The sequence below is a fragment of the Coenobita brevimanus genome, chromosome 60, assembly GCF_032717465.1.
Source record: "Coenobita brevimanus isolate Jiangsu-jjx chromosome 60, ASM3271746v2, whole genome shotgun sequence".
NCBI classification, from domain to species: Eukaryota; Metazoa; Arthropoda; class Malacostraca; order Decapoda; family Coenobitidae; genus Coenobita; species Coenobita brevimanus.
The window spans coordinates 1,288,186-1,314,814 of record NC_137013.1 but is presented as its reverse complement, the minus strand read 5'-3'; the positions used below and the strand labels follow the sequence as shown (position 1 = coordinate 1,314,814).

General features: G+C 43.4%; 1 protein-coding gene across 1 annotated transcript in view; it reads left to right on the top strand.

The window, feature by feature from the left end:
• Window positions 1-26,629, top strand: part of LOC145403085 (hatching enzyme 1.2-like) — a 46,747-nt gene that overhangs the window by 8,763 nt on the left and 11,355 nt on the right. The window contains exons 3-5 of the mRNA XM_080274918.1: window positions 1,793-1,884; window positions 3,100-3,187; window positions 14,946-15,072. Coding sequence (XP_080131044.1) covers window positions 1,793-1,884; window positions 3,100-3,187; window positions 14,946-15,072 — 307 coding nt within the window. The remainder of the gene's footprint in view (window positions 1-1,792; window positions 1,885-3,099; window positions 3,188-14,945; window positions 15,073-26,629) is intronic.

Sequence of the window (26,629 nt, the reverse complement as noted above, 5' to 3'; positions counted from 1 at the left end):
TCGCCTCCATGTCGCCCTGTCCCCCGCCATTTCACTGCCCTGCTCCCACTCACACACACCCCTCTCTCATATACCTCTCCACTCCATCCCTCCATCTCATCCTCGGCCTCCCCCTACTTCTCCCCCCCCTGCACCTCACTCACATACACTCTCCTCGTCAGTTTCTCACTCTCCATCCTCTCCACATGGCCAGGTAAATTTCACACTGAGTTAAACGGGATAGTTTTTCAACCCCTTTTATTATTATTATCATTATTATTATTATTATTATTATTATTTTATTATTATTATTATTATTATTATTATTATTACTACTACTACTATTATTATTATTATTTTATTATTGTTATTATTATTATTATTATTATCATTATTATTATTATTATTATTATTATTATTATCATTATTATTTCACTCTCATCTTAAATGTTTTCTGGTCACTCTCATCTTATATGTCAGGACCATCTTGCCTAGCCCCGGGCTCCTACGCTCCGCATGGGGCAGTGTAGGATTGGATGATGGATGGATGGATGGATTATTATCATTATTTTTATAAGATACAGTGAATGAAGGAAAAACAAAGGAAAAAAAAAAAAAAATCACCTCAGTTTACGGCTGCGTACCGGTATGTACTTTTAACTTGAGTCCACGTGAAAGGGTTAACAGTTTGGTGGTTAGTCTAAGGAGGAACATTCTGGGATTTGACCACCGAAAAACAGCAACAATATCCCTGCCTTCACCTGCATCTGATCATCGTGAAGAACATCCTAAGGTTTTGACGGTAAAGTTGTGCGGTCGGGTACGAAAGAGTGGCGCCTACTGCACTGCCGCCGCTTTGTTTGGTGTACTCCTATTTATTCCAATGTGTGTTTGTATCTTGGTTACATACACGCGCATTACATAAACAACAAGCGCGAATACCGGGAACGTTCATGTAACAAAGATCAACACTAGAATATATACGATGCTTGTCTTGAAGAGGCTAAGGATGTGGAAAGGTGGTGTTGTCTTTTTCTGCCACTGAGCAACGTGAAATATGCAAGAAAAGGAAGGAAACATGAGCCAAGTTAGAGGAAAGGGAGTATTTATTTGATATATTGCTACTTAGTCCAATATATGTGTTTGTATCTTAGTTACATACACGCGCATAACGAAAACAACATACGCGAATACCGGGAACGTTCATGTAACAGATACAGATTTGAATTTGAAAGAAAAAACCGTTAGGAAGCTTAAAGAGATTTGAAATTGAAAGAAAAAACCGTTAGGAAACTTAGAGATTTGAAATTGAAAGAAAAAACCGTTAGGAAGCTTAGAGATTTGAATTTGAAAGATTAAACTGTTACGAAGCTTAAAGAGATCTGAATTTGAAAGAAAAAACCGTTAGGAAGCTTAAAGAGATTTGAATTTGAAAGAAAAAACCGTTACGAAGCTTAAAGACATTTGAATTTGAAAGAAAAATCCGTTAGGGAGCTCATACCTTTAACCCAACGACGCATTTTCAATATACTTTTGCTATACTAAGATGATTTGAATTGGGGAGACACTTTTCAAATTTGAGATGTTAAAAATAGCATTCCCTCACCCCTTTCAGCACTACCACGCTTTCCTAAGAATAAAGGAAGGATTGGCTGGTGAGAATCTGTTTATCTAATTATCTGTCTATAGCCTAACGCCCTAATCCTGCAAAGGGTGGCCACAGACAAAACGCCTCCAAGTCGCTCTGTCGCCCACCATTGGACTGCCCTCCCCCCAACCCAAATCCTTTAATCCCCCTTCTTACTCCCTCCAGTGAGCTACTTCCTGCCTCGCCGTGACCCCCTAGAGCTGTCTGGACTGCCTGAGGGGGACATACTGCCTCACCCCCTCATGCCGAAGAAGAAGGTGAGAGAGAGAGAGAGAGAGAGAGAGAGAGAGAGAGTGGGGGTGAGTATGTATGTGTGTGTGTGTGTGTGTGTGTGTGTGTGTGTGAGAGAGAGAGAGAGAGAGAGAGAGAGAGAGAGAGAGTATATTTTGAACACACACACACACCTTAATGATGAAGGGCTTGGCTTTAAGTATCACACTAATTAATTAAGAAGAAGAAGAAGAAGATGATGATGATGATGATGATGATGATGATGATGATGAAGAACAAGAAGAAGAGGAGGAGGAGGAGGAGGAGGAGGAGAAGAAGAAGAAGAAAAAGAAGGAGGAGGAGGAGGAGACGAAGAAGAAGAGGAGGAAGAGGAAGAAGACGAAGAGGAAGACATGATCGGAGTCAACAGATCAACATACTGAAAGCTCTCCCTTGCCCTCCAATCCCTCCTTCACGTTACATAGTCTAATTATTTACATCTGACACTCTTAGCAATACTAGAGCTGTCCCGATCAATAAAGAGCTGTTGGGGGGCAGTATTGACACTCTCGGGATCTTATATTTTATGGGGAGGGAAATCGTCTAACCTTACCTTCAATAAAAATAAAAAACGTTGCCCCGTACATGAGAAGGATAACTCATTCAATCCAAGGGAGGATTTTTAAAGTGTATTTTTGCTAACTTTGAGCGGTTTTAGTTACCCTGGGAAGGACCGTACGAACTGGTGGGTTTATATGTACAACCTTCTATCTATCTATCTATCTATTGCCAGACGCCTCAATCCCGTTCGGGGTGGCCACAAACAAATCGCCTCCACGTCGCCCTGTCCCCCGCCATTTCACTGCCCTGCTCCGTACTCACACCCCCCTCTCTCATATACCTTCATCAAGTTATTTCCCGCCAGAATTGACTGCCATCTGGTGTCGGTATAAAGAAACGGATTTTGAATTTGGCTCTGTTAACTTGTTTTTGTATTTTTCTTGGAAGGCATAATTGTGGGCTCCTGGCCTTTGCTTCCTCCCTTACATTAAAAAAAAGAAAGAAAAAAAGGAAGAGAGAAATACGATAAAAATAACCTCATACCAGTGAAGAAGTAAATACGGTACCGCCATCATTACCCTTCTCATGTTCGGGGCAACAGTTTTCGGCTACTCAGGCAGACGCTAAATATTTTAAAATTCATCCAGCAGCAGCGAAGGAGTTAACTAATTTATTCCTCTCTCTTTCTCGATATATTTCAGTCCGGAGCACAGAATAAGAACGCCGTCGCCGAAATCGTCCGTCTGTGGCCTGATGGAGTGGTGCCGTATGAGTTCTCGACCGAATTTAGTAAGTGTAACCGACGCAAATATTCGTCATAACACACCCACACGTCATACCACACCCACACGTCATGATAACACACCCACACGTCATGATAACACACCCACACGTCATCCTAACACACCCACACGTCATCCTAACACACCCACACGTCATACCACACCCACACGTCATGATAACACACTCACACGTCATGATAACACCCACACGTCATCACAACACACCCACACGTCATCACAACACACCCACACGTCATCACAACACACCCACACGTCATCATAACACACCCACACGTCATCATAACACACCCACACGTCATCATAACACACCCACACGTCATCATAACACCCACACGTCATCATAACACACCCACACGTCATATAACACACCCACAGTACTCAGTCAAATTCAGCTTGGCCTAAAATTACCTTCTCTCCATCCTGACTCACCTCTCACAAGAAAATATCAGATTATAGTGCTATCATCTGTCCACTTTAATCCTGCCTAATGTAACCTATTTCTCATATATGTAAAGATGTAACAGGAACACCAAAATTTAGGGTTTTACGTCTTTCCACTGTAATCTAGCCCAAAAAAATGCCTTCTGTCCAAGAGAGTAACACTATATGACGCTAATCACGAAGAAGTGCTATGGACACCCCTATGGAGCCATGAAACGGTCTTATTCTGCCACATAAATACAACATAACATTAAAAAAGGGCGAATTGACTACGCCATTTTAAGGAATGCGAATCACTACATCAGATCCGCGTATGATTTTTTTAAATAACTGAACAGATGAAGGAAAAACAAATGAATAAATAATAATAATAATAATAATAATCCATACACCAGATTACTGTCATCCTCCATTCATAAAATATCTGTAACAGACTTGAACAGCTGTAGGGTGAAGATTGGAGGGGAACAGCTCCGGGGAAGCTGGTGCAAGCCCCATCACAATTGGTCCTGTGAGGGTGTGTGTCAGGGTAGGTGAGAAGGCTGCAGGGATGGGCCTTTCCTTGGTGTGTCGTAGGAAAGGCCGGCAGATCTCGAGAAAGCGATTCCTATTGGTTGCTTTCGAGTGTTGCATCATTACTTCCTGTGCATTTAAATCTCTCTCTCTCTCTCTATTTCTATCTCTGGACTTGAAGTGTGTGTGTGTGTGTGTGTGTGTGTGTGTGTGTGTGTGTGTGTGTGTGTGTGTGTGTGTGTGTTTATATCCCTGGACTTGATGTGTGTGTGTGTGTGTGTGTGTGTGTGTGTGTGTGTGTGTGTGTGTTCCGAGACGACTAACTTCAGGAGACATTTCTACGACTGATTTGAGTATATATATATATAAAAAAATATCAACATGGGTCTAATTGTCCGTATGAGTCTATAATTACTGATGACATGGGTTAATTGTGAGGGGTTGAGGGGGGAGAGGGAGGCCGAGGATGAGATGGAGGGATGGAGTGGAGAGGTATATGAGAGAGGGGGATGTGAGCTGGGAGCAGGGCAATGAAATGGCGGGGGACAGGGTGACATGGAGGCGATTTGTTTGTGGCCACCCCTTACGGGATAGATATAGACCATTTTCCCCCATAAGGGTATCAGTAATTAACCTTCTAATGGTCAAAAATTTGGTCATGTTGATATAGCATTTTTTTTTTTTTTTACTCAAAGTTAGGCCAAGAGTCAGCTGGAATTAGTGTAGCAACTCCCGGGACAATAATAATAATAATAATTCATCATTTTTCATTCATTCATTGCCAGACGCCATGTATCCCAAACGGGGTGGCCAAGGGCTTAGAGTTAATTGTTTTACAGGGAGGGGCACTAATCCTCCACCAACCCCACTTGACATGTAGGGATGCCAACAGCATCTGGTGTTCCCAGGCGGTCACCCATCCAAGTACTAACCAGACCCAACGTTGCTTAAATAATAATAATAATAATAATAAAAATAATAATACTCATCTTAAATGTCGGGACCAACTGCCTAGCCCAGGGCTCCTACGCTCCTCATGGGGCAATGTAGGATTGGATGATGGATGGATGAACGAAAAATAATAATAACAACAAGAATAACAATGATGATGATGATAATAATAAGAAGAATAAGAATAACAATGATGATAATAATAATAATAATAATAATAACGACAATAATCATCATCATCATCATCATCATCATCATAATAATAACAACAATAATAATAAAGTGCTTTACTGGAGAGAGCAGCCTTTTGTCCTAATACGTAAAAGCTGGAACAATTATTTTTTACAAAGTTAGAATTTCGTATCTTAAATAATCACCACTTCTGAAATAAATCCATGAAAGATACGCTGAGTGAAGGCGGTGACTAATGCTGACAATACACCCTGTGAATTAGTAATATGAGGTAATGTAATGGGTGATGATTGTGCATGAAGCTGAGTATACGTCTTATTATGTATAGAGTATGTCAGTGTATATTTGCAGTGTTAGAGAATATTGTATGATCATTGTCTATCTATCTATTTATTGTCAGACGCCTCAATCCCGTTCGGGGTGGCCACAAACAAATCGCCTCCACGTCGCCCTGTCCCCCGCCAAGTCACTGTCCTGCTCCCAACTCACACCCCCCTCTCTCATATACCTCTCCGTCCCATCCCTCCATCTCATTCTCGGCCTCCCCCTCCCTCTCCGTCCCTCCACCTCACTCACATACACTCTCCTCGTCAGTCTTTCACCCTCCATCATTGTATTAGAGCATACTGTATACAGTATATCATTGTATTTTGGGGGAATACAGTATGTCATTGTATTTGGCAGTATTGAGCATATTGTATAACCACTGCACAGCTATATTAAATTGTTATGGCTGCACTATAGCAAAACGTCTCCAGTAATGCAATGATACTACAATATTTTCACGATAATAACACAATACAGTACAATATTTCAGTGTTAAATGTACAGCTGTAATCCGCTGTAATATTTTCCCATGTGATGTTAGTACAAAGACTCATTACTAGTACAAAGCCTTATTACACACGCCGATGAGTTATATAGGAAACGCCTATTATACAACACATAACTAAGTACCTTATGCATTGTCACACACACACACACACACACACACACACCGTTTTTAAATTACTGTTTATATAATTATGTAGTTGACGGTACACCCAATGTCGTGTAATTACAATGGCATTATATTACTTCCTGTAGAGATGTGTGTGTGTGTGTGTGTGTGTGTGTGTGTGTGTGTGTGTGTGTGTGTGTGTGTGTGTGTGTGTGTGTGTGTTTATATTCCTTTACTGATCTATAGCACTGGGTCCCAAACTTTTTTTCAAATTATTATCCATATACTGAGGTCATCAAGTCTTCGTTTAGGCCTATGTACCAACCAACGCGCTCATCAACTTACGGACCGCCATTGTATACAACTGATCTCTGAACAGTTACTCAGGTGAATAGAGTTGGTCAGAAGTAGCCAGAGAACAAAAGGCCTTTCCAATGGCTACGGGTCTTCTGTATGATCTGCGCAAATTAGTGACGAAAAGTGTTAGTTGCCGTAAGCGTTAGTATATTGTCTCCCTAACGCGAAGTCGCCAGTACCGTTATTTTTAAATTCGGTTCCTAGGCGCCATCTCCCTCGTAACGACTTCCTGATCCAACCGTGTCTACACATAAATTACCTGACAAGAAACTGTGAATTCCTGTTAGAGAGAGAGAGAGAGAGAGAGAGAGAGAGAGAGAGAGAGTAAACACAGCAACTTTCACTGTATCTTTCTATCTATATACCTAGCCTGCTTTCCCCAAGGAAAGGGAGGTAGCCGAGACAGGACGACACACTCCTCATTTACTCATCCATTCAAACACATTCGTTCGCATCTTAGCCCCAAAGGGGAGAACGGACAGATCCTCACCGCACCACACCGCACAAGGGTCAACTGCGCAATGCAATCAGTGACATCCGCAGTAGGGCCCGACAGCAGAACTGGTTTACCCCTGCCACATCATAACAGACCCATCCCCTTACCCGCACCCGACCTGACTAGCTGACTTTCACTGTGTTAGCTAAAATTATGCCCACGGTCCACATGCCTTCGCTAATTCTTCCATTGCTTTGCTTTGCTCTTCACCCCATCGGCACGGCAACGTCTCAGTGTTTAGATTCTTACCGCCGCCAGAAGACATCATTCAGTTTAGAAGATTCCTTTACTACGGAGGGAATTAAATGAAGTCGACGTTCAGCCCCTTTAAAACGAAAAGTCCTTGAATTTCGGCAGGAGATTACCACCACCATTACTACTACTATTGCTACTACTACTACTACTATTAAAGCTCTATTCTGTTTTGCTATACCATTGCTACGGCTAGACATTTTTTTTTAATAATTAAGGTTTCAAAACGACCACCACGGACACCACTCACAGTGTTTAGAACGATGTCTGTGTAATTCAGTGTTCCTACAGCCAGACGATTTGATAGCGTAGAGGAGACCCCGATCGAAGTGAAGCATCTACGGACGATTTTACTCAGCTTAAGAGAGACTGGTGATGAAGTCAGCGAAAAATAAATGTCTTTAATTTGGCTGTCTTGTCTAACCTACATCCTGTTCTTTACGTACTGTGCAGTGCGGTGGGTAATTTCTTCTTCCTCTTCTTTCCATACTCCTAACTCCCTTCCTTTACTAGTGCTCCTAACTCCCTTCCTTTACTAGTGCTGGATATTTTGTGTTACTCTGGTATGATCACACAACTGTAATCACCTTTAGGGAGTCATCGTCAGGAAGAATTTGGACACCTTCATTGTTATCCCTTTAACAGTAGCGGATGACTTAAAATCTGTTGTACTCTCTCTCCCTCTCTCCAGATGATTTATTCGGGTCAGGCGCGTCCCCTGTTAGTGAGGTTGTTAGAGAGAGGGAGTGAAAGTTCCCGCCACTCTCTCCGCGGGCATTTGGCAACGACGCTCTTTTGTTTACGTTCCCATTATGCCCGTTTGTCAAGATGGCCGCTTCCTCCCCCCTTCTCTAGCCCAACTCGAGGTTTAAATAGCTTCGAGCACCCCTCCCTGTAAAACAATTAACTCTAAGCCCTTGGCCACCCCATCTGGGATACATGGCGTCTGGCAATGAATGAATGAATGAACAATGGGTTTTTAAAATTATGCTTTGTTCTGGCGTACCGCTGGCAAATTTGAATGCATTGACTAAAGATCGTGCAGCGGGTGAAATAAAGAAATCATGAGGTATTGAGATGCGAGATAGTTCCAAATATGTTTACTTTACAATCAGGCCCTTTTGTCAATATGGCTACTTCCTGTACCATCTCCCCAACCCCTCTTCAGTCTCGTTTCGCCCCAAAGAATGTTGATTACTATCCAGATCCATTTATCTTCCCATAATGCCCCTTTGTCAAGATGGCATCCCTGTCTTCCATCACCCCAGCCCATTTTCAAATACACTGTTGCTCGACGTACAATGGATAATTATAATTTTTTTTTCTTATGCGAGGAAGAAGGAACCAAAGGCCATGAGCCCGCAGTAACAGTTCCCTCCAAGAGAAAAACAAAATACAATAGAGAGCCAAATTCAAGATCAGATCATTTCGAGATGCCTGGACACACTGCGTTTGAAAGACTGGAGATCATAGGCAGCAGGAAATACAAACAGAGGGAGACAGTTCCAGAGCTGACCTGTTGCATAAATGAAAGACTGGGAGTAATGGTTAACTCTTGCATTAGAGAGTTGGACAGAAAAGGGATGAGAGTTTGCTGCCAGACGGGTGCTACGCGCCCGTCGTAGAGGTGGAGGAATGCAAGCAGACAGTTCAGAGGAACAGTGACCATTAAAGTAGTGATAGAAAAGAGATAAAGATGCAACAGTGCGGCGAAGAGACAGAGGTTGAAGGGAGTCAGTAAGAGGAGGAGAGTTAATGAGACGAAAAGCCTTTGACTCCACCCTATTGAGAAGAGCTGTATGTGGGGAGCCTCCCCACACATGAGAGTTGTACTCCACACAGGGGCGGATAAAACCCCTGTATAGAGTCAACAATTGTGCAGGGGTAAAGAAAGAGCGGAGTCGGCTTAGCACACCTAATCTCTTGGAAGCAGATTTTACAAGAGATGTAATATGATCTTTCCAAGATAAGTCCCGAGTAAATGAAACCCCAAGCATGTTCAAGGATGATGCAGGATTAAGCTGAATATTATTAAACATTAGTGGGTATATCTGTGGAAGATTTTGTCGGGTTGATAGGTGTAAGAACTGAGTCTTAGATGCATTAAAAACAACCATATCATTTTTACCCCAGTCAGAGATACGAGCCAAGTCAGACATCAGGTGTGCCATAGCCTCATCCCTTGTTTGTTGAAGTAACTGTTGAGATGGGCGTTGCGGGAACCGATTGGAAAGGTGAAGGGTGGAGTCATCAGCGTATGAGTGGATAGGGTCAGATGTACAGCTTAGAAGATCGTTGATGAATAAAAGGAAGAGAGTAGGTGATAGGACAGAGCCCTGAGGAACACCACTGTTGATAGATCTAGGAGAAGAACGATGGCCGTCTACAACAGCGGCTATAGAACGACCAGAAAGGAAGCTAGCGATGAAGGCACAGATAGAAGGATAGAAACCGTAGGAGGGCAGTTTGGAAATTAAAGATTTATGCCAGACTCGATCGAAAGCCTTTGAGATGTCAAGTGCAATGGCAAAGCTTTCGCCAAAGTCCCGAAAGGAGGATGACCAGGAGTCTGAAAGGTAGGTGAGAAGATCGCCAGTGGAGCGTCCCTGACGGAACCCGTACTGACGATCGGAAAGAAGGTTGTGATAGGAAAGATGCCTTAAAATTTTTTATTGAGAATTGACTCGAAAACTTTTGAAATACAGGACGTTAAAGCAATTGGACGATAGTTGGAGGGTTGGGAGTGGTCACCCTTCTTTGGGACTGGCTGAATGAGAGCAAACTTCCAGCAAGAAGGAAAGGTACAAGTTGACAGACAAAGGCGAAAGAGTTTGCCTAGGCAGGGTGTAAGCACAGAAGCACAGTTCTTGAGAACAACAGGAGGGACCCCATCAGGCCCATATGCCTTGTTAGTACTGAGGCCAGTAATGGCAGAAAATACATCAACTGTAGAAATTTTAATGTCAGCCATGAGGAAGTCAGAGGGGGGAAGAGATGGAGGAACAGCACCGGAATCGTCTAAGGTGGAATTGGAGGAGAAAGTCTGTGTGAAGAGATCTGCTTTATCAGTAGAAGAAATAGCTACAGAACCATCAGAGTAGAAAAGAGGAGGGAAGGATGATGAGGTAAAGTTGTTAGAAAGATTTTTGGCAAGGTGCCAGAAGGAGCGGGAAGAATTCAAGTTGGAGAGTTGAGAGCATTTAGTATGGATGAAATTATTTTTAGCAGAGCGAAGAACAGACTTAGCACGATTCCGGGCAGAAACGTAAAGATGATGTGATTCAGGGGTGGGTTGGCTCCGGTACCTTTTGTAATCCCTCTCCTTGTTGCGGACAGCATTAGAACAAGCGTGATTAAACCAAGGCTTTCTTGCGTTAGTCAAAGGATATGAGAAAGGAATGTATGCTTCCATGCCCGAGAGAATAACCTCTGTAATGCGCAAGGCACACTCAGATGGCTCCTGGCCATGGAGGCAATAATCATTCCAGGGAAAATCAAAGAAGCACTGCCTGAGGGCCTCCCAGTCCACGGCTCCAAAATGCCACAGACGATGTTTCCCTGGAGGGTCCACAGGCCGTACCGGAGTGATAGGACAGGTTAAGGTAATAAGGTTGTGATCAGAGGAGACCAACGGAGAGAAAAGATTAACAGAGGAAGCAGAAGGATTAGTTGTGAGGAAGAGGTCAAGTATGTTGGGGCTCTCTCCAAGGCGGTCAGGGATATGGGTAGGGTGCTGTACAAGCTGCTCTAGGTCATTAAGGATAGAAAAGATGTAGGCTTGTTCACCAGGTGGATCCGTGAAAGGAGAGGAGAGCCAAAGGTGGTGGTGAACATTGAAATCTCCTAGAATGGAGATTTCAGAGAAAGGAGAAATGGACAGAATGTGTTCCATCGTAGAAGTAAGATAGTCGAAGAATTTTTGATACTCAGTAGAATTAGGGGATAAGTAAACAGCACAGATATATTTAGTCAGAGAATGACAGGAAAGCCGAAGCCAGAGTGTGGAGAATTCAGAAGAATCAAGTTCAGGAACACGAGAGCAAGATAAATCGTTGCGTATATATACACAACAGCCATCTTTGGCTTTGAAATGAGTATAGAGAAAGTAGGAGGATACAGAAAAGGGCACTGTTCTTGTGTACAAGTAAACTAAGATGGTCTAATGGAGAGAAAGTGACATTAGACAAGCGGAGTGTAGTTTCAGGAGTGTTAAGCTGGGTGAAAATAGTCGTTTTGTTGGTGGGGCAACTCTCTCTCTCTCTCTTTCTCTCTCTCTCTCTTTCTCTCTCTCTCTCTCTCTCTCTCTCTCTCTCTGTTAAACAAGATCACTAGTAGACAGGTGGAATTTCTCCCATACCACAGGGCACTCATACAAATCGTGTTTTTTTTTTTCTAATTAATAGTTATCTACAGTTCTTTTCTGAAATTCCGCCACCAAATTGCTGAAGGCCTAAAGCGCCAAACTGAGCATCTAGCAAAATTAAACCTGTTATTTCAGCGACTTAAATATACGGCGCATTAATACCCAATGGTGGAAAGATTATGGAAAAGTGGCAGGTGCTGGTTTAGCGGTTTCTCAAAATTCGACACCATTTTGCTGAAAGAAAAGAGGCAAAAAAAGGGAACCAAACTCGACACAAGAAGCGTGTACTCTCGAAGTGTTAAGGCCGCTGCGGAACTACACACACATCGTTGGAAAGCTTGTGTACGAGCAAGAGGAACTAAAACTGGATTATCTCTGAAATTATTAAAGTTACATCGAGCCTACTTACATCGCCGGAATCTTTCAGGTGAACCATAGCTATTTACTTACGTGGCTTTTCTAATACTTCGCCAGTATAGTGCTGAACTCCCCCCCCCCCACCCAACCCTGCCCATTCGCTAAATTGATCCCCAACCTGTGTCAAGTGAGTTATCCGCCATGCTTGAGTTTCCACAGCCCTCAAACTGACACTATGTACATTCTTAAATAAGGTGGATCGCTTCACAGTGTGTGTTTATACTAGGAAGGTGGGATGGAACACTTCTCTTAGCCAATATACCTTCAGCAAACTCGCTCGACTACGTTTCACACTCACACGTCTGGGCGGCAATAAATTCATGGATATTTTTCTAATTTTTTCAATACGTTCTGAGCTGTAGGTGACATTCTCCTGTGGGGAAAAAAATGTATAACTGTCATAATACAAGATAGAATTTCCTTATATAACTCGAACAGAAAGCTCCCCTAACTCACTGTCACCTGAATAAATTTGTGTGGCCTTACCTGGATTAGGATACTAGAGTTCTCCCGACCACGAGAGGGTTAATAGGGATAGTATGGACACTCATGTACCTATGCCCACTCTCAGCAAATTAAAACCATCTGGCTTCAGCTGTAAGTGAATAATTGCTTTCTTTTAGCCTAGGGAATTAAGTAACGTTTGTTTATCGTTCTTTGGCTAACACACGTGACCAGCAAAAACGTTCTGCCTACTCATCTCTCTCTCTCTCTCTCTCTCTCTCTCTCTCTCTCTCTCTCTCTCTCTCTCTGTTACACGCATATGCTCCGTCAATTTCCATTCCTAAAGCGGGTACAAGTTGGTTGAAAACTGTTGTATCTCCAACTCTGGCTACATGGTTACCACCCAGCGTGGTAAATGGTTTCTTGGTGTACAGGAAACCATTTCGCTTGTCACTCAGTGTAGTCACCCAGCAGCAGAAGAACGAGGAAAAATAAAGGAAAGACAGAAGAGGGCGTGTAAAGTCACCCGTAGGCCGAAGGAAGAGGAAAGTATGAAGGAAAGAAAGACAGAAGAGGATAGAAGGAAGAGAGGAAAGGGCAGACACCCAAAGCTGCACTACATCGAGTGAGAGGATGGTGAGCGCCCCCACCTACCACATCCCTTCTTCACCTCTTCAGTACGGTGATGTTATATTTATTTTGTGCGGTCTTCTGATGATTTAATTCAGCAATGCAAAGACGTTTCGAAATGGTGATATCAGATAAAACCTTCACTCACTACAAGGGGTCTCCTAAAACAGCATTATATGTTTTGAAAGTGGAAATAAAACACAAAAAACATCTCAGAATTTTAAGAAGTTAGCCTCTTCATTACGGTGACGTACTTCTAGATGTAGGGGCATTTTTAGGAGTGGTCCTGTCCGTCCTTCACCCACTAGCGATTTTTTGGGAGTGGGGTGTGTCGCTTCCCAAATTTAGCGAAGCCGCACCACACCACACAACACATCATCCTTTCTCACCACACCACACATACCATCCTCTCACACCACACCACACCACACCATCCTCTCACCACACCACACAGCACATCCAACCATCCTCTCACACCACACCAAACAGCACATCCAACCATCCTCTCACACCACACCACACCACACAGCATATCATACCAGTCTCTCACACCACACCACACCACACACCATACCATCCTCTCCCACCACACCACACCACACAGCACAATACCATCCTCTCCCACCACACCACACCACACAGCACAATACCATCCTCTCACACCACACCACACCACACAGCACATCCAACCATCCTCTCACACCACACCACACCACACAGCACATCACACTATCCTCTCATACCATACCATACCGCACCACACAGCACATCACACCATCCTCTCACACCACACAGCACATCACACCACACCACACATCACACCATCCTCTCACACCACACCACACAGCACATCACACCATCCTCTCACACCACACCACACATCACACCATCCTCTCACACCACACCACACATCACACCATCCTCTCACACCACACCACACATCACACCATCCTCTCACACCATACCACACATCACACCATCCTCTCACACCACACCACACATCACACCATCCTCTCACACCACACCACACAGCACATCACACCATCCTCTCACACCACACCACACAGCACATCACACCATCCTCTCACACCACACCACACAGCACATCACACCACACATCACACCATCCTCTCACACCACACCACACAGCACATCACACCATACCACACATCACACCATCCTCTCACACCATACCACACATCACACCATACCACACATCACACCATCCTCTCACACCATACCACACATCACACCATCCTCTCACACCATACCACACCAAGATCTTTAATTGAGGGGCCCTGAAGCTCCCGCATCAAGTAATCTTCTATGTTACAGTTTACTCTCACTATACGATTTGATTCCACACAGAAAAAACAGCTCGTACGGAACGGGTTAATGAAGGCTGTGTTACCTTTCAAGTTAGCTGTGTGTCCCTGATGATGTATAAAATCTTGTGTGTGTGTGTGTGTGTGTGTGTGTGTGTGTGTGTGTGTGTGAGAAAAAGAGAGAGAGAGAGAGAGAGAGAGAGATTCAGTGTGTTTAGCCTCTCGACCTACTGCACGTAAATCCCTCTCCTTCTGACCCTACTTTGAACCACTCAGATGACCTTGTATGACCTATTCCTGGACAACTGGATTACCTGCCTATTGACCATTCCTGTTTACCTTTCACCCTACCTTGACCTACTCTTAACCTCCCACTTGACCTGACCTTCCGTGACCCCATCTGACCCGGTATGACCCCCACAGTCTTGTTTCCCCTGGAGCGTCTGATGATCCAGCGTGTGATGCGTGACATATCCCGGCGGTCCTGCGTCACCTTCATCCCCAGGACACATCAGGAGGACTACCTCGCCATCACCATCGACAGGGACAAGTCAGTGATTACATTTTATTTCTATCTATTGCCAGACGCCCCAGTCCCATAAGGGGTAGCCACAAACAAATCGCCGCCACGTTGCTCTGTCCCCCGCCATCTCACTGCCCTGCTCCCAGCTCACACTCCCCTCTCTGACATCAATAAACACATCTAACCTAACCCAGCCTGAGTCCAACACATCAGTGCTAACCTAACCTAGCCTTGCATATTCACAACAATTCACTCTTTGACTCCCCCTCCCCCTTTTTTTGAATAATAAGTACAGCCCGTTAAAAAAAAAAAAAAATCAATAGGGTACACTTCTCTTTTTCCACATAACTTAAAATTAAGGTATTTTAAATCTTCAAAAGTTGACCAAAAAGCGACCTAAATGCCACCCGAGCTCCCAGCCACACCCAAACAAACCGGTCTAGCCTGGCGTATTTTTTTTTTTTTTTTTTTTTTTTTTTTAAATCCGGAGGGGTGTACTTTTTTCCACATAACTTAAAACTGCGATATTTTAGACCTGCAAAGACCACAAAGAGACATAAGGATCTGATGTCCTCAACCAACTTAATGTCACCCGCGCTATACGTTCAGTGGTAAAGTTGCAGTACACGCCATACACCTAATACTATTGCATATGATTCATCTCGGCATGGATGCACACAAATACAGAACAAGTACCGGCCGAGGTGTGGTGATGGGCAAAAGCATTACGGTACATCTTAGAGGAGAGCAGCGCATCGAAAATACAGTACTTCAGCCAGCGTCACTGGTGCATTACTGTGTTCATATATATATATTTATTTTTATGCAAGAAGTAACCAAAGTCCAGGAGCCTGCAAATTGTTCCCTCCAAGGAAAAACAAAAACAAGATAACAGAAAGCCAAATTCAAGATCCATTCATTTCGTATACTGCGCATGTAGGCTAAACATAAACAGACAAACTGACTGGTACAGCAACTCAGATTTCACACTCCGCAAATTTGAAAATACCCGCCTTCAGTTCAGTAACCTGCCCGTGACAGAACAACTCTATTCCCGTTAATGTAAGGCTATTTCGTACACATTAAACTGAGCATAGGAGCCTGAGAGTGTTAATACTATACCATTTACTCTCTCAGGATGACTTTATTCACGTAGCGGAGTCATAGAAGCCTGAGGATGTTAATATCATCCACAAACAAAGACCCCTAGCACGATGAAAGATTGATACGCACATCCACAGTGGTTATTCATTCAAAAGATAAAAATTCAAATCCGTGACATAGATGAAGACGGTACCTGTGTGTATACCGTACGTTACGAGGTCTCCATCCATGTACCTGATTAGGGTGTAAGTCCATCCGAAACTACTGTATCTTTTGCATCAACTTTTTCCATATGATTGTACAAGCTTTCTATCTGAACAGCTATCTGCGCAGTGCAATAGGGACATTCTATAGTCGCGGCGCACGACTCTGAGGTTATTATCGTACCCTGGCAACCTACAATTCAAAAATGCGTCCGATTTCGTATCATATTATTATCCATGAATATGTTACACGCGAATATTATTATACACGAACATATACACGAGTCACATGCGTCTCATATTATACATGAAATCAGAAGCGTTGTTGAATGGTAGGCTGCCAGGGCACGATAATAACAAGCTCAGAGTCGCGCGCCGATATACGTGTTATTTGCATTACACTTACGCGAGCATCAGTCAGTCTGTTGTCTTGTGAGGAAATGCCGGCACTCAGCATATACCGTGCCCAATATAACCTGAATTTGCCATCTTCCCTGTTTCTAATGTTGAGCTGAAAGGATTAACATTAGAACACGTTGCTTGTCACGAAGAAGTGCTAGAATGAAGAGCTGTAGTACTGTCACATTCAAGATATTATCACTGAAATATGATGTTAATGATGAGGTAGTGTGGAGAGGATGGAAAGCTGTAGCACTACTTTTTCACTGAACTACGACAAATAGGCTACAAAGGGGCGATTATCTCCACGAAGTAAAAGTGGACGAATTATAAAAATGAGTCAACAATTTACTGCGGTTATCCTCCTACGTTCTTGTGCTCAAAGTAGCGACATCAGTGCCTCATATAGCACCTCTTCCACTTTCCACTTTCTCTGCAGACTGACATTCCTCAGCTGAAAGAGGCATGGTATGTTTCTTTGTTCACAGCTGGTTCTCTCTGATATACTGTAGGCGCCATAATAGGAAGTGAGACATGCCGTAGGTGTGAAGAAGACGCAGTGGATTTTAGCGCAGTAACCTGAGAGAGATTCCTACCTTCTAGCTCAGTTGACGGTCAGGTGTTGTCAAAATGTACTGTATATTTAACCAGTCACTGTTGTTTAACTAGTCACTGTATACCTAAGTAGTCACTTCAGAGATTCATCCTGCCTCATATCTCATCGGCTTTCACACAACCACGAGCGTTTGAACTGTAGGCTTGGCTCAGGTCCCTCATGTAAACAAATCGAATATGGTACACGAATTTTCATCCCCTGTTCTTCCCTCAACCCCTCCTTCCCCAGCCAAACCCCTACCCTAACCTCCTCCCACCCCAACCCCTTCCCTCACCCCTACCTTACCCTCCCCCTGCCCAAACCTCCCTCCACCCCAACCCCTCCCTCACCCCTACCTTACCCTACCCCTACCCAAACCTCCCTCCAACCCAGTCCCTTCCCTCACCCCTACCTTACCCATCCCCTGCCCTAACCTCCTCCCACCCCAACCCCTTCCCTCACCCCTACCTTACCCCACCCCTACCCTTCCCTACCCCCATACACCCAAACCCCTACCCTACCCGGCCCTTTGGCTCGCTTTCCCACACTCTCACTTTCCTGTCGCTTCCTCAGTTGATATACCCAGCCATCACTTTCACCGTCTCTCTCTCTCTCTCTCTCTCTCTCTCTGAACATTGCATTGCACGAACATATTCCCGCGGCTGTGTCAATTAAATACTGTCGTTATTATCATTTTCTTCATTATCATTGTCGTTTCTTCATCACTGCCATCTTCAGCACCATAAATCATCATCTATATCACCATAATTCAACTCTCTCTCTCTCTCTCTCTCTCTCTGCGGGCACGTGTATGGGTACGGGGGCGTAACCTGTACCCTGGGGCAAGGCTTTGTTGGATGGGGTACCTGCTTTCTCTTTCAACGTGGAGAGAGTGAGAGGAAGCCCACCCCCAACACGGACTAACTTTTAGCTTTCTTCCCCGAAAGAGAGAGAGAGAGAGAGAGACAGACAGACAGACAGACAGACAGACAGACAGACAGAGACAGACAGAAGAGGGAGAAGAAGAAAAAGAACTAGAAGAAGAAGAAGAATGCAGATCCCTCGTTCGTACTTATAAAACTTTTGTGGCTTAGGTTTTGCATAAGAGCGTTTTCATATGCTTTGAACTCTGTAAGATAACGGCAACTGTAATATCCAGTTTAAAGTGAATATGAACGAAAAAAACTGCAAAAAAATCATGATAATAAGTGAGTGATATGGTAAAAAAAAAGAAAGTGATTATTCTTTTGAACAGCACAAGCCTCGGTCCCAACACCTTAGGTCATGACCCACCTGAGGGCCGCCAGGATCTTCCCAAGTGTTTTAGCACGGTTATACAACTCTCTCTCTCTCTCTCTCTCTCTCTCTCTCTCTCTCTCTCTCTCTCTCTCTCTCTCTCTCTCGATGAGCTTCACATACACCTTGCAGACAGTATCAGTAACTTTACATTGCAATAACTTCAATATTTCTGGAGATTCATGAACGTCACGTGCAGAAGCCGTGTATTCTGGTGTTGCTGTATGGCTGAGTGGTAAGCCTCGCTGACTGCCAAGCTGCCGGTCCGTTAGTGCCAGGGTTGGAATACTGGTGCGGGCACCTGGGGTCACTTGACTCAGGTGTCCATCCACCCCCTGTGGGTTGGTAGGTAAAACGAGTACCAAGGGTAACACCTAGGGCAGGTAACTGACCTGGATGATGCAGTGGCCTTGTATCCCAGGTTATTGGCTGAATAACCCGCTACAGACTCATAGGCCTATGTTACGGAGATGAGCACCGCAGCTACGCGCCTTGGCATATGCTCCCACCTTTTTCTGTGTGACGTGAATTAATGACATGCCGAGTGTGGCCAGATGGAGGAGCAGTGAGCATGGTGATAGCAAACCCAAATCCAGACAGTACTCCCTACAACACCGCCACCTGATGTTTCTGGTGTAAATATAAATGGTTCGCCACATTGGTGTGCTTCACCTTGAGAGTTTTTCCGGAAATTTACAACTTTATAGACTGCCCCGGCTGGATGTGATACGTGAAACTCCTGACAAGCAGAATCGGTGTCTCTCTGGCCATGCAGGCTACAGGAAAGTTTTATAACATTACCCTGCTTGAAGGCGTGCTGTACCCTCTGAATGGGAAGGTACATCTCGCGGTGATTTAGGTGTCAGTCAGTTGTCACAAAAGACATGGTAGAGACCTGCAGGTGATGATGGCGATGATGATGGGGAGGAGGAGGAGGAGGAGGAGAAGGAGGAGGAGGAGGAGCAGGAATACTTACAGTTCCGCTGGATCATCAACACTTTAACAGAGCTATAAAAATTTATGTGATAAGTCAACACAAGTTAACTTTCAACAATTAAAATATCCCTCCAGCCTTAGGAACATACATAACTAAACACACACACACACACACACACACATGCAGAGAGAGAGAGAGAGAGAGAGAGAGAGAGAGCACGGTGGTGTGGAAGTGAAAGTTGCAGATGTGTAGCCCAGTAGTGTGCTCCGTCACCCTGGCCAGTGGGACAATGTGTACGAGTACCACTATGAACAATATGACGCACCCTCTCTCACCACCAGCCCTTCCCTGCAGTGTACTGTAGTCATTCTAAATCCCGACTATTTCCCTGAGTCATTCTAAATCCCAACTATTTCCCTGAGTCATTCTAAATCCCGACTATTTCCTTGAGTCATTCTAAATCCCAACTATTTCCCTGAGTCATTCTAAATCCCAACTATTTCCTTGAGTCATTCTATATCCCGACTATTTCCTTGAGTCATTCTATATCCCGACTATTTCCTTGAGTCATTCTTAATCCCAGCTGTTTCACTGAGTCATTCTAAATCCCAACTATTTCCCTGTCATTCTAAATCCTGACTATTTCCCTGAGTCATTCTAAATCCCAACTATTTCCCTGTCATTCTAAATCCCGACTATTTCCCTGAGTCATTCTAAATCCCGACTATTTCACTGAGTCAGGGGAGCTGTAGTAGTCCAAGAGTAATTCCCTTAGCTTGAACAAAACCGTCTTGCAACCCCCCCCAAAAAAAAAATATATATAATTTGTATTGCAATTCGTCTCTACACAGGATAAATATTAAAATTAACCTCGAACACTATACCAAGTTGTTTTCCCCTCAGAAGTAACTAATAACGAGGCCAGCGTGAAGATTTTAAAGAATTACATTAATATCTATAGCTATGTTCAATTTAGGAGCTATACGTCCGATTGTGCGTTGAAAGAAAAGGGAAATTTCAAAATCGCATATCATGAGTTCGTCTTCACCTCGGCAGAAAAACCCAGTAACGTAAATTAACAGGACCCGCCTCTACACAGATACGTCACCTTGCAATTTTACGAAGAGAAAAATGCGACACTGGATTATAATTTTAATAAACTTCACATCGAGTGTAAAAATTAGGTCTAAGATTTTTCAGACAATCAAAACAAAATCGAAAGAAGAAAGAAAAAGTGGAGTGTGTAAGATGTGGGGTGTGTAAGAATTCGGCACAGCACTGGAAGAGAACAAGTGAGCCTGGAACTGCATATGCTGTGTGTGTAATCGCGACAGATATTTATATTCATTTGTTTTCATTACAGCTGGTTTGCTTAAAAATGACGACTCAAAATTGCTGGAGACTCACGAAACCAGCTGCTTGAAAGTGGCAGTTATAGCTATTAGAAGTGATCGCTGGGAGCCGAACCGACATTGCCTTCTAACAGGATTCGCGCCAAAAGTTGAGCGGCGGGAATATTGTCCAGCCCAAACAAACCTGCGATAGTTTCCCTTTTATAGCGAAGTTTTCTTTCCCTTTCTTCTTTTCCCTTTGTAATAATAGAGACATGGAAAGACTAAGCACCCTTCTCTCCTTGTCCTTAAATAATTTTCCCTGTAATTAAGACTTCTTTCTGAGGGAAGAATAGGAAAAATGGGATTATTTTGAACATTCCTTGCCCTCCTCTCAGAGCAAATGGAGACAATTTCTCTGCTGTAACAAAAAAAAACTACTGTATCCTAGTTCAGGGCCTCATCTGCTGAAACTGCATATTATTACAGTCTACACGATACGTATTATCTCTCAAAAGTTAATACAGCATGTGCTACCTGAGGGAAAGTTTAGTTCTGCCTTTCTCATCTACTACTACGCTTGCACATCACGTCTACGCCACCACCCCCAACCATCTGTCCTCCCTCCCCCCCTCTGGTCCCTCCACCCTCCCTTCCCTCCCTTCCACCCGAGAGTGACTGGCGGGTAGAAAGGACGGGACCTGACCAGTGGCGTGTGGGTCACTTTTTACGCCCTCGAGTGTGCTGTGCGCTGCTGAATGACCTTGAGAGACAGCAAGATTTTGAACGACGGAAAGTGGTTATCGATGCATAATAAATAAAACACTAAATAATACCATGAATACGATAAAATGTTTCAGAAAAAGTTGCAGGCTCTTCTCGAGACAGGATTCAAGAACCTCGTACTTTATCAATCCTATCGCAGTTTGAGATACACCTAGTTTACTGTATCTATCTATTGCCAGACGTCTTAATCCCGTAAGGGGTGGCCACAAACAAATCTCCTCCATGTCGCCCTGTCCCCCGCCATTTCACTGCCCTGGTACACCAGCTCACACCCCCCTCTCTCATATGCTCCACTCCATCCCATCCTTGGACTCCTCTTCCGTCTCCCTCCCTCCACCTCACTCATACACTCTCCTCGTCAGTCTCTCACTCTCCAGCCTCTCCACATGTCCTAATGTACTCTTCCTCCTGATATGAGGCGATTTATATATGGATGGGAAAATTCTCGCAAACGGTTAAAAAATATATTAAAATTAACTCTGACTTCTGACATTTTCCTCAGCTGAATAAAGTAGTGTGATTATTATTGGCAAACAAGAGGCGATGTCAGTCACCTCTGGATAGGCATTTCGAATTAGATGATAAATACAGTGTTCGTAAAGGCCCTTACTAATATGCAAGGCTTCATCAGTTGAACCAAAAATAATAATAATAATAATAATCTAGCTACACGATGCAAACGATGTCCTCGATCTGAAGATATTTGTGGCATGGTTTTCTATCTATCTATTGTCAGACGCCTTAATTCCGTAAAGGATGGCCACAAACAAATCGCCTCCATGTCGCCCTGTTCCCCGCCATTCGACTGCCCTGCTTCAAGCTCACCCCCCCCTCTCTCTCTCTCATATACCTCTCCACTCCATCCCTCCATCTCATCCTCGGCCTCCCCCTCCCTCACTCACATACACTCTCCTCGTCAGTCTCTCAGTCTCCATCCTCTCCACATGGCCAAACCACCTCCATGTGTTTCTCCTAACGCTTCCTAGCACATGGATTTCGTTTCTTCCAAAACCTGCAGATGGTGTTAAATACGCTTAGATCCGTACCTATCGACTACACGAGACTCCATAAGGCAGAATTTCTATCTATCTATCTATCTATTGCCAGACGCCATAATCCCATAAGGGGTGGCCATTTGACTTTGAGTTATTTGTTTTACGGGAAGGGGCACTAACCCTCCACCAACCCACTTGTTGACACTTAGGGAGCACTTATGGTTTGGTTATATGGTTACCACCCAGCGTTGTACATGGTTTCTTGGCTTACAGGAAACCATTTGGCTTGTCACTCAATGTAAAGCCACCTGTAAAGGAAAGAAGAGCAATAAGAAGTGACAGGAAAGATGGGAGAAATAGGAAGAGAGGAGGGCAGGTACAGAAAAAGAATGATAAAGGGTAAGGAAGAAGTAGGCAGCACTACATCAAGTGAGTGGATGATGGTGAGAAATAGGAACAGATGAGGGCAGACACAGAAAAAGAATGATAAAGGCTAAGGAAGAAGTAGACAGCACTACATCAAGTGAGTGGATGACAAGTTCCCTAAATCAGAGTCTCATAAAAGGCGACCCTCAGCGGCTGTTTCACGTCCCTCATTGTAGTGCTGAGTGCTGAGTGAACGTGGATCATGGGAAGACATACTTTGCCGGCCAGTCTGATCGGTGCGAGAAGTGACACCATAAAACAACTACCGTACGGGATAAATCGTATGGTACAACCGCGGTAAATACAGCAAAAATCCTGGTACTAAATCTTTTAAAATCTGAACGACTTTTTAATAACGATGGCAAAACTGACATCCTCTGCTACAGGAAATGCTGTTGTTATTATTATTATTATTATTATTATTATTAATATTATTATTATTATTGTTGTTGTTGTTGTTGCTGTTATTATTATTACTACTACTACTATTGCTACAGTATTAATAGCCTATTATTATTATTATTATTATTATTATTATTATTGTTATTATTATTATTATTATTATTATTATCATTATTATTATTATTATTATTGTTATTATTATTATTATTATTATTATTATTATTGTGACCTCCCCCTTCTCGATAAAACAGCCACCATAACTGACTACCGATAAATAATAATGAAATATGTAGAGTTAAAATACACAGCTGTTTTTCTTTTATTTTCCTCTCTCTCTCTCTCTCCTTCCTGCCTTCATAGCGTCCTCTTCCTTCCTCCATCCCTTTTGCTCTCTGTCTCTCTCGCTCACTTTCTCTCGGCCTGAGCGAACTCCCTTGACCCTGGCCGGAAGAGAGAGTGCACTTTACTCTCTCTCTCTCTCTCTCTCTCTCTCTCTCTCTCTCTCTCTCTCTCTCTCAATATAAGAGTGAGTTATATGAGGCTGGAAGAGTAACCCTTTCAATCGTCTTTTTTGCTCTCTCTCTCTCTCTCTCTCTCATTATAAGAGTGAGTTATATGAGGCAGGAAATGTAACCCTTTCAATCGTCATTTTATTCCCTCTCTCTCTCTCTCTCTCTCTCTCTCTCTCTCTCTCTCTCTCATTATAAGAGTGAGTTATATGTGGCAGGAAATGTAACCCTTTCAATCGTCATTTTATTCCCTCTCTCTCTCTCTCTCTCTCTCTCTCTCTCTCTCCTGGTAGACCCTTTGAGCACAGCAATAATTTTTAAAGGTGAAGAAGTTAGGGAAGATAAATTTTAAGTCTTCAAGCACAGAAAGAATCCCTTAAACTGACAAAAAAAAAAAAAAAAAGTCTAGGGGCAGAAAATTAAACTAAGAAAAAAAAAAATGGCAGCCAAGCGTCAAGGGAATTGTATGAAAATGTCTCCGGAATTACGATATATAGTGAAAACCTTAGAGAAAATGTGAGAAAGTAAAGCTAGCTCAATTATTTTTCTGTTATTGCACAACTACCTCACCAAGTAAATATTATAGTTCGGTTATTCCCCTGTTATTGCACAACTACCTCACTAAGTAAATATTATGGATTAGTTATTCCTCTGTTATTGCACAACTACCTCACCAAGTAAATATTATAGTTCAGTTATTTTCCTGTTATTGTTCAACTACCTCACCAAGTAAATATTATAGTTCACTTATTCCTTTGTCATTGCACAACTACCTCACCAAGTAAATATTTTGGCTTAGTTATTCCTCTGTTATTGCCCAACTACCTCACTAAGTAAATATTTTAGGTCAATTATTTTTCTGTTATTGTTCAACTACCTCACCAAGTAAATATTATAGTTCGGTTATTCCCCTGTTATTGCACAACTGCCTCACCAGAAATGTTGAAAGTTTACACCAACATGAAATTATGATAGACGTGTTCCAACGCTCGCTCGCTCGTCACGCTCACAAAACTCATATTCCTGGTTTTTAAAGTACGTGATGATAGTGGATGGTATTTGATCAATATGGTTGCTGACTGCGTTCTTTAATATAGCATGCAGGCTAAACTATACCCAATATTTACAAGCCTTCCATAAATGACCTTCAGTAATTAGGGATTTGAATTTCAGCTTGCGATTTGAATTTTAAGCGTCTATCTATCTATCTACTGCCAGACGCCTTAATACCATAAGGGGTGGCCACAAACAAATCGCCTCCATGTCGCCCTGTCCCCCGCCATTTCATTGCCCTGCTCCCAGCTCACCCCACTCCCTTCTCTCATATAGGCCTACCTCTCCACTCCATCCCTCCATCTCATCCTTGGCCTCCCCCTCCCTTTCCCCTCCCTCAACACCTAACTCACACTCTCCTCGTCAGTCTCTCGCTCTCCATCCATTTTAAGCATACGATCTTGAAATTCATAAAATACACTTAAGGTCCACCCCCTGTCGCTAGTAGATAATTTTTAAGGCCGGATTCAGCATAGGAAAGGAGGGGGGGGGGAACAAACGCATTCAAATTTCTTACCCACTGACGGACTTCTTGCGCTTAACTCATGGTCGGGATAACTCTAGCACTCTATTCCAATTAACTTAGTCTATTATATTCAACTGAGTAAATTGTAACAGCCTGAGAGTGTTCATACCTTCACCGTTAACCCCCTCATGATCACGGCAGCTCTAGCATCCTTTCTCACATCAACTGGGCACATTGTAAGAGCCTGAGAGTGTTAACCCCCTCATGATCACGGCAACTCTAGTATCCTTTCTCACAACAACTGGGCACATCGTAAGAGCCTGAGAGTGTTCATACCGTCACCGTTAACCCTCTCATGATCACGGCAGCTCTAGTATCCTTTCTCACAACAACTGGGCACATCGTAAAGTGCCTCAGTGTTAACCCCCTCATGGTCACGGCAACTCTAGTATCCTTTCTCACAACTGGGCACATCGTAAGAGCCTGAGAGTGTTCATACCTTCATCGTTAACCCTCTCATGATCACGGCAGCTCTAGTATCCTTTCTCTCACACCCATACGAGCCTATATCACGCGCGTAGACCACAGAAGTTTATGGACACGATTACGACATGTCACAAATGGATCTTCGTTTTCTTTCGTTAATTCTCTGGACATGCTACGGGGTGGGGGGGGGATGGTGAGGGTGAAGACAGGGTGGGAGGTGGGTGTGTCCCCTGGACCCCCTCCCCCCCTCTCCTCCCTTCTGGATCCGCCTGTCATTCGTTTTTGCGGGACAGACAAAAGATGTGGTAAAACCCTGGGTTCTCTTTTCCTTGTCTTTAGAAGTTATATCTATCTATCTATCTATTCATCTATCCTTATCTATCTATATATCCATCCAGTACCTATCTATCTATCTATCTATCTATCTATCCGTCCATCCATCCTTCTATCTATCTACCAATCAATTCACCTATGCCATCTATGTCTATCTATCTATCCACCCATCTACCTACCTATCTATCTATCTGTCTATCCATCCTTCTATCTATTTACACATGCGTTACACCCTGCCTCATCACAGGTGTAGGGGGCTGGGG